The sequence below is a fragment of the Salvelinus fontinalis genome, chromosome 31 (assembly GCF_029448725.1).
Source record: "Salvelinus fontinalis isolate EN_2023a chromosome 31, ASM2944872v1, whole genome shotgun sequence".
In the NCBI taxonomy this organism is placed as follows: Eukaryota; Metazoa; Chordata; class Actinopteri; order Salmoniformes; family Salmonidae; genus Salvelinus; species Salvelinus fontinalis.
In genome coordinates, this window is record NC_074695.1 from 47,352,666 (window position 1) to 47,371,419 (window position 18,754).

At 46.0% G+C, this 18,754-nt stretch overlaps 1 protein-coding gene across 8 annotated transcripts in view; it reads left to right on the forward strand.

The window, feature by feature from the left end:
- The first annotated feature begins 11,644 nt into the window (after positions 1–11,644).
- LOC129830420 (serine/threonine-protein kinase WNK2-like) overlaps positions 11,645–18,754 on the forward strand; it is a 93,236-nt gene continuing 86,126 nt past the window's right edge. For 5 of the 8 annotated variants that reach the window (XM_055892985.1, XM_055892989.1, XM_055892990.1 and 2 more), the window contains exons 1-2: positions 11,645–11,966; positions 12,798–13,594. In XM_055892985.1, coding sequence (XP_055748960.1) covers positions 12,959–13,594 — 636 coding nt within the window. In that variant the 5' untranslated portion in view covers positions 11,645–11,966; positions 12,798–12,958. The remainder of the gene's footprint in view (positions 11,967–12,797; positions 13,595–18,754) is intronic. The other 3 variants (XM_055892988.1, XM_055892992.1, XM_055892993.1) reach the window with 2 other exon arrangements.

Sequence of the window (18,754 nt, forward strand, 5' to 3'; positions counted from 1 at the left end):
GTGTTAACACACACAGAGGTCTCCTGGGAGGAGACCTTACAGTTTATCATAACACAATTTATTAACCCTTTAAAAGGTATGAGGCCTTGGTTTAACATCTTCACCCACTTCTGACACCCAGGTGGATGTTGGCCCACCACCTCAAGCTCAACCTCGACAAAACAGAGTTGCTCTTCCTCCCGGGAAAGGCCTGTCTGCTCCAAGACCTCTCTATCATGGTTGACAACTCCATGATGTCCCCCTCCCAGAGTGAAAAGAACATTGCCGTGACCCTGAACAACCCCCTGTCGTTCTCTGCAAACATCAAAGCAGTGACTCGCTCCTGCAGGTTCATGCTCTACCACATCCATAGAGTACAACCTTTCCACACATAAGAAGAGGCGCAGGTCCTAATCAAGGTACTTGTCATATCCCATCTAGAATACCGAAACTCTCTGTTGCCTGGGCTCCCCGCTTGTGCCATCAAACCCCTGCAACTTATCCAGAATGCCGCAGCCCACCTGGTGTTCAACCTTCCTAAGTTCTCCCATGTTACCCAGCTCCTCCCCACACTCCACTGGCTTCCTGTTGAAGCTTGCATCATCTTCAAGACCCTGGTGCTTGCCTAGAGAGCAGCAAGGGGAACCTTCACGCCTCGAACAAAACTACAGCTTCATTGCGCAAAATGGTATGCAGCATCATCTGGATATGTGTGGAACAAAAGTTTAACATTCACCTTCTGCTACCATTTCTGTCAAGCCATCTACACATACAATGACGCTGTAGGTGTGATCGAGGCGTCAGGCTATGCTCAAACCCTACACCCCAACCCGAGCACTCTGTTCCGACACCTCTGGTCTCTTGACCTTACCACCCCTACTGGAGGGCAGTTCCCGCTCAATCCAGTCAAAACTCTTCTCTGTCCTGGCACCCCAATGGTGAAACAAGCTTCCCCCTAAATGCAGGATAGTGGTGTCCCTGCCCATCTTTCGAAAACGTCTGAAACCCTACCTCTTTGAAGAGTATCTTAAATAACACTTACAGCACCCCGGACACGGCGCCCCCAACACAGACCCCTGCCTATGTAACCGATGTGAAATGGCTAGCTATTTAGCGTGGTGCGCGCTAATAGCATTTCAATCGGTGACGTCACTCGCTCTGAGACCTTGAAGTAGTTGTTCCCCTTGCTCTGCAAGGGCCGCGACTTTTGTGGAGCGATGGGTAACGATGCTTCGAGGGTGGCTGTTGTCAATGTGTGCAGAGGGTCCCTGGTTCGGGGCGAGGAGAGGGACGGAAGCTATACTGTTACATTGATGCTGTTGACCGAGATCACTGGTTGCTGCGGAAAAGGAGGAGGTCAAAGGGGGGTGAGTGTAACCGATGTGAAATGGCTAGCTAGTTAGCGGGGTGCGCGCTAATAGCGTTTCAAACGGTGACGTCACTCGCTCTGAGAACTTGAAGTAGTTGTTCCCCTTGCTCTGCCGTGGCTTTTGTGGAGCGATGGGTAACGATGCTTCGTGGGAGGCAGTTGTTAATGTGTGCAGAGGGTCCCTGGTTCGAGCCCAGGTAGGGGCGAGGAGAGGGAGGGAAGCTATACTGTTACACCTAACCTAAGTTCAGAGGGTCCCTAATGTAAACTGGATCTCTTTCCTCCATTGCAAAAGACTATAAGACTGTCCCACTTTAGCTGCTAAATATTGTCCTACTTTAGCTAGCTATGGTTGGTAAAGCGGGACAACTAAAAATGACAGAATTACAAAATGTAAACATAATATTAGCAACTTTTTATGTATTTTGATGCACCAGTACATAGTATGGATATTTACATCACGATTTGGCCCTGTGCATTATTTATGACAGGTTAATAACCTAAACAGCAAAACAGAAAAAAAGCTATGTCACTGATCTTACGCTGTACGTCGTGGGGTGAGCTTCCTGTTTGAAGCTTGCTCTGCCACCTTCTAAGAAGGCACACCAATGAAGTGATGTGATTTTGATCATGTAATTTCTCTGCTTAGTAACAATAGTTTTGATTTTTTCTTGTCAGACCAAGAAATAAATGCGTCAGGATTAGGCAGTCATAGTTTACATGACGTCCCACTCTTTCCGAATTCACCCTATATTTATGGTCATGTTAGAGTAGCAAATCAATATATCAATCAATTATAAAAGCATAAATATTCATGCCATATTGGTAAGAGTAGCAAATTAATTATATTAAATTATTCATTAATCATATTGATCGCAATAGGGTAACTTGAACCAGTGCAATTTAACTCTCCATGAGAGGATTCTATGAGTGGATTGTCTTTTGCAGTTTGTTTAATGATTTCAATAGCAGCAGTTAACATAAAAACAAACATTATTATAGAAAATAAATTATGATGATTCCACCTAAAATGTACAGTGATAAATGCACCAATTTGTTTTGTTAATCCATTATAGGCCTACAGAAATTATTGCCCAGGGTGCACCCTTGCAGGTCTTGCTTTTAGTGTAGGGTTCAGTGGAAAGTATGCCTCCCTCTGGTCGCTTCCATGTCCAGAAGAGTAGATGATATAAAGACTGCCTAGAAAACTTAATAGAAGACTGTTTTCAGCCATGTTTCTTCACAAATGTGCATATTCAATATGTAAATGAGATTTGATCCTCTCTTGTTTGCTTTATTTGCAGTCGTGAGTTTCAAGTTTTATTAGTCGTATGCTCCTGTCACGTTCCTGACCGGTTTTCTGTTATTTTGTATGTGTTAGTCGGTCAGGGCGTGAGTTTGGGTGGGCAGTCTATGTTAAGTGTTTCTATGTTGGTAAAGGGTGACCTGATATGGTTCTCAATTAGAGGCAGGTGGTTTTCATTTCCTCTGATTGAGAGCCATATTAAGGTAGGTGTTTTCACATTGATTGTTGTGGGTGGTTGTCTCCTGTGTCTGTGTCTATGTTGCACCACACAGGACTGTTTCGGTTTGTTTGTCCGTTCGTTCGTTTTGTGTAGTCACTTTTCCTGTTCCTGCGTTCTTCGTTTCATGTAAGTTCTTACGTCTGTCTACATCGGTTTTGTTATTTTGTTTATATTCAAGTATAGTTCGTTTTTTGTCTTGTTAAATAAATATAATGTCAAACTACCACGCTGCATATTGGTCACAGACATAATTCAAACAGTTTTAGAAACTTCAGAGTGTTTTCTATCCAAATCTACTAATAATATGCATATTCTAGCTTTTATAGCTTTGTAGCAGGTCTTTTATTCTGGGCATGCTTTTCATCCGGACGTGAAAATACTGGCTCCTACCCCAAACACGTTAATGTACCCCAACCTATATATGCGCTTAATTTAACATGTACCCTTAGACACGGCAACATGTATCTCTCCACCGAGTCTAACAATTCACTCTCATATCGTATTACATGACTGGTCTCGCTTTTCCATAACCATGTAAAATTATCCTGGTATCATTACTAGATCAATGTCCAATAACATACACTACTGTTCAAAAGTTTGGGGTCATTTAGAAATGTCCTTGTTTTTGAAGGAAATACACATTTCTTGTCAATTAAAATAACATAAAATTGATCAGAAATACACTGGCTCTAACCAGAATAGAAAGAGGAGTGGGAGGCCCCGGTGCACAACTGAGCAAGAGGAAAAGTACTTTAAAAAAAATGTAACTAGGCAAGTCCGTTATGAACAAATTAGTTTTTCCGATGATTGCCTAGGAACAGTGAATGGGTTACCTGCCTTGTTCAGAGGCAGAACGACAGATTTTTATCTTGTCAGCTCAGGGATTCGATCTAAGTACATTAGAGTGTCTAGTTTGAGAAACAGACGCCTCACAAGTTCTCAACTGGCAGCTCATTTAATAGTACCCGCAAAACATCAGCCTCAACGTCAACAGTGAAGAGACGACTCCGGGATGCTGGCCTTCTAAGCAGAGTTCCTCTGTCCGGTGTCTGTGTTCTTTTGCCCATCTTAATATTTTATTTTTATTTGCCAGTCTGAGACATGGCTTTTTCTTTCTAACTCTGCCTAGAAGACCAGCATCCCAGAGTTGCCTCTTTACTAATGATGTTGAGCCCCTCTCCATTCACATGGACATTAGAGCACTGGACGGGCGCTCTATAGGCCGGGTCACCCACAATACCACCCCCCATCAACCTACGTGTGTCAAGGAACCACAGCGACTGGTCTGCTGGTGCTATCATGGGCTGGAGCCCGTTCTGCCACGCCCATTGCCTGAAGTCAGCACAGCCTGCCCCGGGACATCTTCCTGGGGACTCTGAAGTTGCCCCGGACCTCTGTGCCATTCCCGCGGAGGACCAGGACCTTCGGGAGGTGTTCAGTAAGGCCCGGGCCACTTCGCTTCTGCTGCACTGACCATATGACTGCAGGATGATCTTCTGTTGACCGGGTTTTCCGGGATCTCAAACATCGCTTCACCACAGCTCCCATCTTAGTTCATCCTTGTTCAACTTCTCCCTCTCATACCGGCCGGGTTCCAAGAATGTTAAGCCGGATGCACTGTCAGCCCGCTATAGCCCCATGGCTTCAACCCCGGAATCCGAGACCATCCTTCCCACTTCATGCCTGGCGAAGGCACTCAGCTAGGGAATAGGGAAGGAGGTTCGTGAGGCGCAGCGATCCAAGCCGAACCCCGGGTCGGGCCCAGATAACTGGATGTTTGTTCCTGACGTGGTCTGCTTCTCAGTCCTGGAGTGGGCCTACTCCTCCAGGCTTATCTGCCACCCATGCTCCCGACGGACCCTGGCCTTTGTGCGACAACGCTTTTGGTGGCCTAACCATGCTTCCTGACTTCTCCGCATTCGTCGCCGCATGCACGAACTGTGCACAGAACAAGACTCTTCGGCAAGCTCCGGCTGGTCTTCTTCAACCTCTACCTGTCCCTTACCTTCCCTGCTCTCACATATCCCTGGACTTTGTCACGGGTCTCCCCCCATCTGATGGCAACACCGCCATCCTGACCGTAGGGGATCGATTTTCCAAAGCCGCCCACTTCATTCCTGTACCCAAGCTACCCTCTGCCAAAGAGACGGCCCAGCTCATGGTGCAGCATGTCTTCCGGATCCATGGACTGCCTGTGGACATGGTCTCCGACTGGGGTCCTCAGTTCTCGTCCCGGTTCTGGAAGGCGTTCTGCACACTCATTGGGTCATCGGCCAGCAAGTCCTCCGGGTTCCACCACTGGTCCAACGACCAGTCGGAGTGAGCCAACCAAGACCTGTAGATGACTCTGCGCTGCCTGGTCTCCGCCAACCCTACCACCTGGAGCCAGCAACTAGTGTGGGTCGAATACGCCCGCAACACCTTTCCTTGCTCTGTCACAGGTCTATCGCCTTTTGAGTGTTCCCTGGGGTATCAGCCCCCGCTCTTCTCTGAGCAGGAGAATGAGGTCGGCATACCTTTGGCCCAGATGTTTGTCCGCCACTGTTGTCGTACCTGGAAGAGAGCCCGGTCGGAGTCTCTCAAGACCACCTCCGGGTATCGACAACAAGTGGCTCGCCACCGGACCACGGTTCCCCGGTAACGTCTCTGGCTGAAGGTATGGCTGTCCACCCGGGATCTGCCCCTCCGGGTGGAACCCCGCAAACTCTCCCCCCGGTTTATCTGCCCGTTCCCCATCTCCAAGGTCATTAGCCCCTCTGCTGTTTGTCTTCTGTTGCCTGTACCCTCCGTACACATCCCACTTTTCATGTTTCCAGAATTAAACCCATGTCTCATAGCCCTTTGTCTCCCGTTTCCAGGCCCACCCCCGTCTCATTAGCGGCCAACCGGCGTACACGGTGAGGCGTCTCCTGAAGGTTCGACCTCGGGGCATGGGATTCCATTACCTGGTTGACTGGGAGGATTATGGCCCGTAGGAGAGGTGCTGGGTCCCTGGTCTCATCGCAGATTTCCAATGCCGTCTCCCCAGTCAACCAGGTATGCACCCCCAGGGGGGTAGGGGGGGTACTGTCACAACCTGATCTGTTTCGCCTGTCTTTGTGCTTGTCTCCACCCCCCCTCCACCCCCAGGTGTCGCCAATCTTCCCTATTATCCCCAGTGTATTTATACCTGTGTTCTCTGTTTGTCTGTTGCCAGTTTGTTTTGTTTCGTGAAACCTACAAGTGTTTCCCCCTTACTCCTGTCTGTTCTAGTTCCTGTTTTCTAGTTTTTCACGGTTTTGACCATTCTGCCGACCCTGACCCTGAATCTGCCTGCCATTCTGTACCCTGACACACCCACTGGATTATTGATCCCTGCCTGCTCTGACCCAGAGACTGCCTGCCGTTCTGGACCTTTTGCACCCTATCTGGATTACTGACCTCTGCCTGCCCTTGACTTGTCGTTTTGCCTGCCCCTGTACTAGTAATAAACTTTTGTTACTTCGACACTGTGTGCATCTGGGTCTTACCTGAAATGTGATATTAACAAACTGTCAAGGGCACTAGAACAGTCTGCAGTCTCACCAACCAAGAATTCACAAAATGGAAGAAACACTAAATTGAAACTCAGCATGCAGAATTCTGCAAAAACATCCTCTGTGTGGAGTGTAAAACATTAAATAATGGATGCAGAGCAGAATTAGGCCGATACCAGCTAATTATCAAATTACAGAAAATAGTCATTAAATTCTACAACCACCTAAAAGGAAGCGATTTCCAAACCATCCATAACAAAGCCAGCACCTACAGAGAGATTGTCACGTTCTGACCATAGTTCTTGTGTGTTTTGCTTGTTTTAGTGTTGGTCAGGATGTGAGCTGGGTGGGCATTCTATGTTGTGTGTCTAGTTTGTCTGTTTCTATGTTTGGCCTAATATGGTTTCCAATCAGAGGCAGGTGGTTTGTGTTGTCTCTGATTGGGAATCATATTTAGGTGGCTTGTTTTGTGTTGGGGATTGTGGGTGGTTGTTTCCTGTCTTTGTGTTTCTCTGCACCAGCTAGGACTGTATCGCCTCAGCAGGCCTACGGTGCGCCTCAGCAGGTCAGAGTCGGCCGTCTGCCCAGCGCCGCCTGCGCTGTCCGTCTGCCCAGCGCCGTCTGCGCTGCCCGTCTGCCCAGCGCCGTCTGAGCTGCCTGTCTGCTCAGCGCCATCTGAGCTGCCTGCCTGCTCAGCGCCATCTGAGCTGCCTACCTGCTCAGTGCCATCTGAGCTGCCTGCCTGCCCAGCGCCATCTGAGCTGCCTGCCTGCTCAGCGGCATCTGAGCTGCCTACCTGCTCAGCGCCATCTGAGCTGCCTGCCTGCCCAGCGCCATCTGAGCTGCCTGCCTGCCCAGCGCCATCTGAGCTGCCTGCCTACCCAGCGCCATCTGAGCTGCCTGCCTGCCCAGCGCCATCTGAGCTGTCCCGAGCCGTCAGAGCCGCCCGTCAGTCAGGAGCCGCCAGAGCCGCCCGTCAGTCAGGAGCCGCCAGAGCCGCCCGTCTGTCCCAAGCCGCCAGAGCCGCCCGCCAGTCAGGAGCCGCCAGAGCCGCCCGCCAGTCAGGAGCCGCCAGAGCCGCCCGCCAGACGGACAGTGCAGGCGGCGCTGGGCAGACGGCCGACTCTGACCTGCTGAGGCGCACAGTAGGCCTGGTGCGTGGTGCTGGAACTGGTGGTACCGGACTGGTGGTACCGGGCTGAGGACACGCACCTCAGGGCGAGTGCGGGGAAGAGGCACAGGCCGTACTGGACTGTGGAAGCGCACTGGAGGTCTGATGCGTGGTGCCGGCACTGGTGGTACCGGGCTGGGGACACGCACCTCAGGGCGAGTGCGTAGAAGAGGAACAGGCCGTACTGGACTGTGGAAGCGCACTGGAGGCCTGAGGCGTGGTGCCGGAACTGGTGGTACAGGGCTGAGGACACGCACCTCAGGGCGAGTGCGGGGAAGAGGCACAGGCCGTACTGGACTGTGGAAGCGCACTGGAGGTCTGATGCGTGGTGCCGGCACTGGTGGTACCGGGCTGGGGACACGCACCTCAGGGCGAGTGCGTAGAGGAGGCACAGGACGTACTGGACTGCTGAGGCGCACTGGAGATCTGGAGCGTAGAGCTGGCACAATGCGTCCTGGCTGGATGCTCACTTGAGCCCGGCAAGTGCGAAGAGCTGGAATAGAGCGCACCGGGCTATGAATGCAAACTGGAGACACCGTGCGCATCACTGCGTAACACACGGTGTCTGACCAGTCACACGCTCCCCAGCACGCCTGCTCTGCAGCACTCTCAATGCTAGCACCTCTCTCCGGGTTCTTGCGTTGAACTCCTCATCCGACTCCCTGACTGGCTCTGGTTCGCTCCTCAGCTCCGCCTACCTCCTTGGTATAACTCCTCGTAATATCGCCGTTCCGCTTTTGCTGCCTCCATTTCCTTCTTCGGAAGGCGATACTCCTCAGCCTGCGTCCAGGGTCCTGCTCCATCCAAAATCTCCTCCCAGGTCCATTCCTCCTGAACACGCTGCTTGGTCCATTTATGGTGGGTTCTTCTGTCACGTTCGTCCTAAAGATCGGACCAAGGTGCAGCGTGGTATGCGTACATTCTTCTTTTATTAAAGAAAGAACACTGAACAAACTAACAAAACAACAAAACGTGAAGCTATATGAATAGTGCAGACAGGCAACTAAACATAGAATAAGAACCTACAAACACCAAAGGGAAATGGCTACCTAAATATGATCCCCAATTAGAGACAACAATAAACAGCTGCCTCTGATTGGGCACCATATCAGGCCACCATAAACATACAAATACCTAGACCTACAAAACCCCTAGACATATAAAACCCCTAGACAATACAAAACCCCTAGACAATACAAAAACTAGCGTATCCACCCTAGTCACACCCTGACCTAACCAAAATATAAAGAAAACAGAGATATCTCAGGTCAGGGCGTGACAAGGTGGAAACTGAGAGGGGTGTAAAGTACTTAAGTAAAAATACTTTAAAGTTCTACTTAAGTAGTGTTTTGGGGTATCTGTACTTTACTTTACTCTTTATATTTTTGACTAGTTTTACTTTTACTTCTCTACATTCCTAAAAAACAATAATGTACTTTTTACTCCATACATTTTCCCTGACACCCAAAAGTACTTACATTTTGAATGTTTAACAGGACAGGAAAAGTGTCCAATTCACACATGTGCTTCGTTTGTAAATTATGTCAGAGTGCCTCTGTCTATCCATAAATTAAAAAAACAAGAAAATGGTGCTGTGTGGTTTGCTTAATATAAGGAATTGAAATTATTTACACTTTTACTTTTGATACTTAAGTATATTTTAGAAATTACCTTTACTTTTGATACTTAAGTAAATTTAAAACCAAAAACTTTTAGACTTTTACTCAAGTAGTATTTTACTGGGTGACTTTCACTTTTCCTTGTGTCATTTTATATTAAGGTATCTTTACTTTTGCTTAAGTATTACAATTGGGTACTTTTTCCAACACTGGAAACTGAGCTGCACTTCCTGCCAAATGTATGACCATATTAGAGGTGCTACCTTGTCCCGGACCTGTTGTTTTTCGACTCTCTCCCTCTACCACACCTGCTGTCTCTGAATGCTCGGCTATGAAAAGCCAACTGACATTTACTCCTGAGGTGCTGACCTGTTGCACCCTCTACAACCACTGTGATTATTATTATTTGACCCTGCTGGTCATCTATGAACGTTTGAACATCTTGGCCATGTACTGTTAGAATCTCCATCCGGCACAGCCAGAAGAGGACTGGCCACCCCTCAGAGCCTGGTTCCTCTCTAGGTTTCTTCCTAGGTTCCTGCTTTTCTAGGGAGTTTTTCCTAGCCACCATGCTTCTACATCTGCATTGCTTGCTGTTTGGGGTTTTAGGCTGGGTTTTTAATAGAACTTTGTGATGATGTAAAAAGGGCTTTATAAAGACATTTGATTGATATTTGTCTCAGATTACACAGACCCACAAAGAATTCGAAAACAAACCCAATTTTGTGGGTGAAATACCACAGTGTGCCGTCAGAGCAGCAAAATTTGTGACCTGTTGCCACAAGAAAAAGGCAACCAGTAAAGAACAAACACCATTGTAAATACAACCCAAATGTATGTTTATTTATTTTCCCTTTTGTACTTTAACTACTTGCACATAATATGACATTTGAAATGTCTTTATTCTTTTGGAACTTTTGTGAGTGTAATGTTTACTGTTATTTTTGATTGTTTATTTCACTTTTGTTTTATCTACTTCACTTGCTTTGGCATGTTTCCCATGCCAATAAAGCCCTTAAATTGAAATGAGAGAGACCTAGTCATGGGAAATAAACGTAGCAAAAAAAGAAACGTCCGCTCACTGTCAACTGTGTTAATGTTCAGCAAACTTAACATGTGTAAATATTTGTATGAACATAACAACATTCAACAACTGAAAAATAAACTGAACAAGTTTCACAGACATGTGAATAACAGAAATTGAATAATTTTGTCCCTGAACAAAGGGGGTCAAAATCAAAAGTAACAGTCAGTATCTGGTGTGGCCACCAGCTGCATTAAGTACTGCAGTGCATCTCCGCCTCATGGACTGCACCAGATTTGCCCGTTCTTGCTGTGAGATGTTACCCCACTCTTCCACCAAGGCACTTGCAAGTTCCTGGACATTTCTGGGGGGAATGGCCCTAGCCCTCACCAACCGATCCAACAGGTCCCAGATGTGCTCAATTGGATTGAGATCCGGGCTCTTTGCTGGCCATGGCAGAACACTGACATTCCAGTCTTGCATGAAATCATGCATAGAATGAGCAGTATGGCTGGTGACATTGTCATGCTGAAAGGTCATGTCAGGATGAGCATGCAGGAAGGGTACCACATGAGGGAGGAGGATGTCTTCCCTGTAACGCACAGCATTGAGATTGCCTGCAATGACAACAAGCTCAGTCCGATGATGCTGTGAGACACCGCCCCAGACCATAACGGACCCTCCACCTCCAAATCGATCCCACTCCAGAGTACAGGCCTCGGTGTAACGCTCATTCCTTCGACGATAAACGTGAATCCGTCCATCAGGTGTGATGTTCGGATGTACCGATCAGCTAAATTAAGGTGTTGTTACACGTGGTCTGCCACTGCGAGGACAATCAGCTGTCCGTCCTGTCTCCCTGTAGCGCTGTCTTAGGCGTCTCACAGTATGAACATTGCAATTTATTACCCTGGCCACATCTGCAGTCCTCATGCCTCCTTGCAGCACGCCTAAGGCACGTTCACGCATATGAGCAGGGACCCTGGGCATCTTTCTTTTGGTGTTTTTCAGAGTCAGTAGAAAGGCCTTTTTAGTGTCCTAAATTGTCATAACTGTGACCTTAATTGCTTGCCGTCTGTAAGCTGTTAGTGTGGTGCATGTTCATTAATTGTTTATGGTTCATTGAACAAGCATGGGAAAGTGTTTAAACTCTTTAGAATGAAGATCTGTGAAGTTATTTGGATTTTTACAAATTATCTTTGAAAGACAGGGTCCTGAAAAAGGGACGTTTCTTTTTTTGCTGAGTTTAGTTAATTTAGCTGTCTTCAATCAAATGTATAGCCCCTGCCATACACCTCAATAAATTGAAAGAAGTAGGCTAGTTTAGGGTTTTGAACAAGTGCCATAGCCTATATGCCTATTTCGTGTATCTTTTCGGGATTATATTATTTCAAGCAAATGGGCTGGGTCAACACGTCTCCCCTCCTCTGTTGTCACGTAGCAGGAGGTCCAGTCGTTACTAGGGGCGTGGAATCAATGTGTAAAAAGGGGACCTCGCAGTTGCGTATATTGTGCGATGCGAAACGTGGGCGAGCTATTAACGTTGTCAATTTAATGCTGAGAATATTCACCTGGACATTCAATGAGCATTATCTACGTTGAAGATTCATCGCCTCTGAAAGCCGTATGAGACACTCGCGCCGGTAACCTGCAGAAAGCTCCACAGCAGGCGAAGCTCCCACCACATCGGATGAGACAGCCTGCATAGCCGCTAGTCATTTGGCGGCAACAGGGCTATATAAGACGTAGGCGAGGGATGCAAGGTTGGTGATATTCGGTCCGAAATGGCAACTGTTTTCTCGTTTATGATTTATTAGCTACAGCTTGGACCCATGGAGCGAAAATAAGCAAATATGTATAGACCGATAGATTAAAAAAACAACAACACTCATTTAGCTGTCTCGTCGTTGTTTCAGTCGGACGGAGCTAGCGTCATCAGTCGGCTAGTAGGCGTCAGCCAGCCTCGTCATTTCTAGATGGGATACCGCTTTTGTCAAATAAATATTTTTTTCTTTCATTTTAGATAACCCTTGCCTAACTTTAATCTAATTATCCTAACCTACTGCGTTGTGCGTAAATTCTCCTAAACCTGCTACGAGAATGTAACGTTACAAGTCAACTTTGACAAACTGTATCCTAGACAAAACCCCAGCCTCTTCGCCTGCTCGGAATGTACACAAGCAGCTACAGACAAGCTACCACGAATATTTTTGAATTATTGGAGTGGGAGCTAGTTATTAGCTTTTTTTTTTACGGGTAGCTGGATACAGTTGTCACTTCATTAACTCCCTCGCTGACGCGAATCTCGACATTAAATTGATGTGCACCTGCTAAATCAGTACTATAGCTAAATGCTGACGTTTACGTGCATTAGCTAAATAGCTAGCAAACTGGCTACACCTATTCAGCTAGTTTTTTTTTAGTGTTAACCATTTGTTTTTAATTTCTCAACTTTGGTTGCTTATGACAGGAAGCAGAGACCAAGCTGGTTTAGCTAGTTAACGTTATATTCCATATGTGTTGCGAAATGCAAAGCCATGTCAATGCTTTCATCCACTCCTTTTAAAATATTTTAACTCTTTGCTTTCGTCTAGATTGGATGTGCAGACTGACATCGTTCCTTTGATACCCCCATGCTGGAGAATTGCGTAACCGAGCGGGTGCTGCAGGTCTTCCGTCCCCACTCCGCCTTAGTGTCCGGAACAACCATATGGCATTCATCTAGAAACGTCAGTGATTCAAAAGTGAAATCGCCATGGAATCGGGTACCGAGCACGATGGATTTAAATATCCATCTGTTCCCAATTCACAATGTGATCTCAACATAAATATTTATGAGACCATCAGCGACGGAAACATCAATAATATGGGCACTTCGACAGTCGTGAGAGGTGGGAGCGACCCAAGTTCGTATCCTCCATCGAATTATCAGCTGATAGTACGTCAAAGATTCATCAGGAGAAGTTTGTGGTTCTCGGACTCGGATGAACAGGCCTTTGAGGTGCCAGAATGTGACAACAGCAGTAAAATCCTCAACATAAACCTGCGCACGATAGTTGACAGGACACGGGGGGCTTGGTCGGGGCCACAGGAGGGCTCCAGCACCGAGAGTCAAGGGGGGCAGAAAGACAGCGCCACAGAGAGTGCCAGCGCTGATGAGAAGGAGAAAGCTGGGGATACATTGAACGTTACATCAACCGACGGCAGTAAAAATGCTATCAGAACTGCCAGCGACGAGAACGAGGAAGAGGCCGAAATGAAAGCAGTTTCCACATCCCCTGGGGGACGGTTTCTCAAGTTTGATATTGAGCTCGGGAGAGGGTCCTTCAAGACTGTCTATAAAGGTCTGGATACCGACACTTGGGTGGAAGTTGCCTGGTGTGAACTTCAGGTAAGATGCAGCACCTTTTTTGACCAGAAAGTATCCAGCAGTTTGTTGTAGATAAGAAGGCTTATTTGACCTGCTCAATCTTTTTTTATGGCGATGTAAAGTTTAATTTAGACAACTGTAAAATGGGGAAACGATTATGCATTTTCCTATCAAGACTTAAGTCTGATATTTTCCCTAAAGGCCTATTATGAATTATGAATGATTATCATCAAATATTAATAGGAATTAGGAATATTAAGTATCAACATGCCTCAAGGCTTTGTCATCTGACCTTTTACAAATCCCAGCTATCTCTTGGTATGTTTGTGGGTCCTCCTGGATCTCTCTGATGGGTGTCATACTGGACTGGTCGGTTTCAATTAAGGATTTCCATTAGAGTGCTGATGCATGATGGCGCTCACAGGAAGTCCTCTCTCTTATGCAGTCAGCAAGTGTTCACACTTCATGACAGCATAATGGTGATGTCTATTGGGAGCTGTCAATCAGCTAGACTACTATAGGGAATCCACTAAGTTATAAATGGGTTTCCATGCACATTTTAAATGGTTTATAGGCCTATAGCATTGACACGCTACTAATAATACGATGCATTTGGAGAGTATTCAAAACCCTTGACTTTCTCCTAATCCCCCCATAAAATAAGAAATATCACATTTACGTACAGTACCAGTCGAACGTTTGGACACACCTACTCATTCCAGGGTTTTTCTTAATTTTTTACTATTTTCTACATTGTAGAATAATAGTGATGACATCAACACTATGCAATAACACATATGGAATCATGTAGTAACCAAAAAAGTGTTAAACAAATAAAAAATATTTGAGATTCTTCAGTAGCCACCCTTTGCCTTAATGACAGCTTTGTTGATGTACCTTTGGCAGTGATTACAGCCTTGTGTCTTCTCCTGGGTATGACTCTACAATCTTGGCACACCTGTATTTTGGGAGTTTCTCCCATTTTTCTCTGCAGATGCTCTCAAGCTCTGTCAGGTTGGATGGGGAGTGTCGCTGCACAGCTATTTTCAGGTCTCTCTAGTAGAGGTCGACCGATTATGATTTTTCAACGCCGATACCGATTATTGGAGGACCAAAAAAGCAGATACCGATTAATCGGCCGATTTTTATTTATTTATTTGTAATAATGACAATTACAACAATACTGAATGAACACTTATTTTAACTTAATATAATACGTCAATAAAATTAATTTAGCCTCAAATAAATAATGAAACATGTTCAATTTGGTTTAAATAATGCAAAAACAAAGTGTTGGAGAAGAAAGTAAAAGTGCATTATGTGCCATGTAAGAAAGCTCACGTTTAAGTTCCTTGCTCAGAACATATGACAGCTGGTGGTTCCTTTTAACATAGGACTATTTCTCTCTGTACCATTTGTATTTCATTAACCTTTGACTATTGGATGTTCTTATAGGCGCTTTAGCATTGCCAGTGTAACAGTATAGCTTCCGTCCCTCTCCTCGCTCCTCCCTGGGCTCGAACCAGGAACACGACAACAGCCACCCTCGAAGCAGCGTTACCCATGCAGAGCAAGGGAAACAACCACTCCAAGGCTCAGAGTGAGTGACGTTTGAAACGCTATTAGCGCACGCTAACTAGCTAGCCATTTCACTTCGGTTACACCAGCCTCATCTCGGGAGTTGATAGGCTTGAAGTCCTAAACAGCGCAATGCTTGAAGCACAACGAAGAGCTGCTGGCAAAACGCACGAAAGTGCTGTTTGAATGAATGTTTACGCGCCTGCTTCTGCCTACCACCGCTCAGTTAGATACTGGTATGCTTGTATGCTCAGTCAGATTATATGCAACGCAGGACACGCTAGTTAAAATCTAGTAATATTACATTTAAGTCATTTAGCAGACGCTCTTATCCAGAGCGACTTACAAGTACATACATTCATACTTTTTTTGTACTGGCCCCCCATGGGAATCGAACCCACAACCCTGGCGTTGCAAGCGCCATGCTCTACCAACTGAGCCACACAGGGCCATAATATCATCAACCATGTGTAGTTAACTGGTGATTATGATTGATTGATTGTTTTTTATAAGATAAGTTTAATGCTAGCTAGCAACTTACCTTGGTTTACTGCATTCGCGTAACAGGCAGTCTCCCTGTGGAGTGCACAAGGACTAGTTAACTGTAAGGTTGCAAGATTGGATCCCCCGAGCTGACAATGTGAAAATCTGTCGTTCTGCCCTTGAACGAGGCAGTTAACCCACCGTTCCTAGGCAGTCATTGAAAATAAGAATGTGTTCTTAACTGACTTGCCTAGTTAAATAAAGATTACATAAAGGTGTCCAAAAATACCGATTTCCGATTGTTATGAAAACTTGAAATCAGCCCTAATTAATCGGCCATTCCGATTAATCGGTCGACCTCTACTCTCTAGAGATGTTCAAGTCCGGGCTCTGGCAGGGCCACTCAAGGACATTCAGAGACTTGTCCCGAAGCCACTTGTGTGTTGTCTTGGCTGTGTGCTTAGGGTTGTTGTCCTGTTGGAAGGTGAACCTTCACCCCAGTCTGAGGTCCTGAGAGCTCTGGAGCAGGTTTTCATCAGGGATCTCTCTGTACTTTTCTCTGTTCATCTTTCCCTCGATCCTGACTGGTCTCTCAGTCCCTGCCGCTGAAAAATATTTCCACAGCATGATGCTGCCACCACCATGCTTTGCCGTAGGGATGCTGCCATGTTTCCTCAGGCCAAAGAGTTCATTGTTGGTTTCATCAGACCAGAGAATCTTGTTTCTCATGGTCTGAGAGTCCTTTAGCGGCGTTTTGGCAAACTCCAAGTGGACTGTTGTGCCTTTTACTGAGGAGTGGTTTCTGTCTGGCCACTACCATAAAGGCCTGATTGGTAGAGTGCTGCAGAGAGGGTTGTCCTGAAAAGTTCTCCCATCCTAACAGAGGAACTCTGTCATAGTGACCATCAGATTCTTGGTCACCTCCCTGACCAAGGACCCTCTCCCTCAATTGCTCAATTTGGCCAGGTGGCCAGCTCTAGGAAGAGTCTTGGTGGAGCCTAACTTCTTCCATTTAAGAATGATGGAGGTAACTGTGTTCTTGGGGACCTTCAATGCTGCAGAAATGTTTTGGTACCCTTCCCCAGATCTCTGTCTCGGATCTGTCTCGGATGGACAATTCCTTCGACCTCATGGCTTGGTTTTTGCTCTGACGTGCACTTATAAAGACAGGTGTCTTTATATAGGCAGGTGTGTGTGCATTTCCAAATCATGTCCAATCAATTGAATTTACCACAGGTGGACTTCAATCAAGTTTTAGAAGCATCAAGGATGATCAATGGAAACAGGATACGCTGAAGCTCAATTTCATGTCTCATATCAAAGGGTCTGAATACTTATGTAAATAAGCAATATCTGTTTTATTTTTAATACATTTGCAAAAATGTCTAAACCTGTTTTCGTTTTGTCATTATGGGGTATTGTGTGTAGATTGAGGATAACCAATTTATTTCATCCATTTTAGAATAAGGCTGTAATGCACTGTAGGTCAGCAATTTTGAGTTACCAAACTCTTAGTCCCGTTTTTGTTTCCGTAAGAACTTACCTGTTGTAAGTGTTAATAGCCACTGGAAAATCACAATTTTGGACCACGCATGGGGTATTAAGTAATTATTTCCAACCTCCAAAGTCTGCAGCGCAGGATTATCATTCCCTCTCTCTCCCTGGAAGTTTAGGCTTAAATGAACGACAGACAGTAAGCATGACTGGGCTCCTCATGGACCTAGTGTCATTAGTGCAGACACAAACAAACAAACCTATATGACAATACATAGGTAATCAAGCACATAGGCATATATTATGTGATGACGATGTCATACAACATTAACAAATATTAATTCCCTGACCTTTTCGCAATATTAGGCTATAGCAGTCAAACAGTATAGTTTAGGGTAGGGTGTCTGTTTTGACCCAGCAGTAAAGACAGTGGGTCGTGAGAAGTAAACGCCCCCACTGTGCAACAGGAGGGCTGCTGACAGGAAGCAGCTGATGCATGCTGGTAGCGGTGTGATGGCCCTGTGGCCTCTAAAGCTCTGTCAGCTGAGGGTGCTGCGGCTGCCTGTTAGGTCACTGTGTGTGTGTGTGTGAGCGCGAGTGGATGAAATGTTGCTTGCTTACCTCATGAGTGGTAGGTAGCCTAGTGGTTAGAGCGAAAGGTCCAAAAGGTCACTGGTTGGAATACCTGAGCCAACAAGATTAAACATCTGTCTGTGCCCTTGAGCAAGGCACTTAACCCTCATTTGCTCCTAGGTTGCTATACTACAAATGCAGGCTGACCCTGTAAAACACATTTCACTGCACCTATCTGTGACCATAACATTTTATTTTTCATTAAATGTTATCCTGGCAGTGAGTCTCAGGAGTGGAGGTGTATGTCTCTCTCCTATACAGAGAGAGCATGTTCAACTGATGTCATGATGACACGCTTGGAGCTGAGAGACGGATTCATCTTTTCACAGTGATGAGGATGTCATGTACGTGATATTGGAATAGAGGAAATCCAATCTCTCCTCCAGCAAGCAGAGTATGACCCATAATTGGACACAGGATGAGGAGAGGATGTGGAATTGAATCAATCATTCTATTGCCTATTTCCCCCATAGACATCTGCAAACACTCCCTCTAGTGGACAGTTGTTTGCTTCAATAACAATCAATCACCATTCAACAGGTCATTTTCCGATGACCATTTTCGCCCCCCATTGCTCTCTATGAAGGCCTATTGGACTGTAGATTTTAACAGTATTAAAAAAAGAAAGTGTGACGTGTATGCACTCACTACTGTAAGTCGCTCTGGATATGAGCGTCTGCTAAATGATTCAAATGTAGAACAGATTGTTCCTCACAATTGGCATGGTTAACAAATGCTACCTTGATCAATGGTTTTCACCAAAGTGCTGATTGTTGCTGCCTGGTTCTTCTCTAGCCCCATCGATTGAGTCACATGTTGGTGCTTTTAGTAATTGATTAGAAATGGTCAAATGTTTACTGTTATCGACCAACCCGATAGTGGTCTACAAGTAAGTGGTCAGGTGTAACTCCCTGTGGTTTTGTTAACTGTTCAGGTAGTAGAGTGGACTGGCTCCTTATATTCAACTGTCAATTTGACAAAATAGCAGCCTGT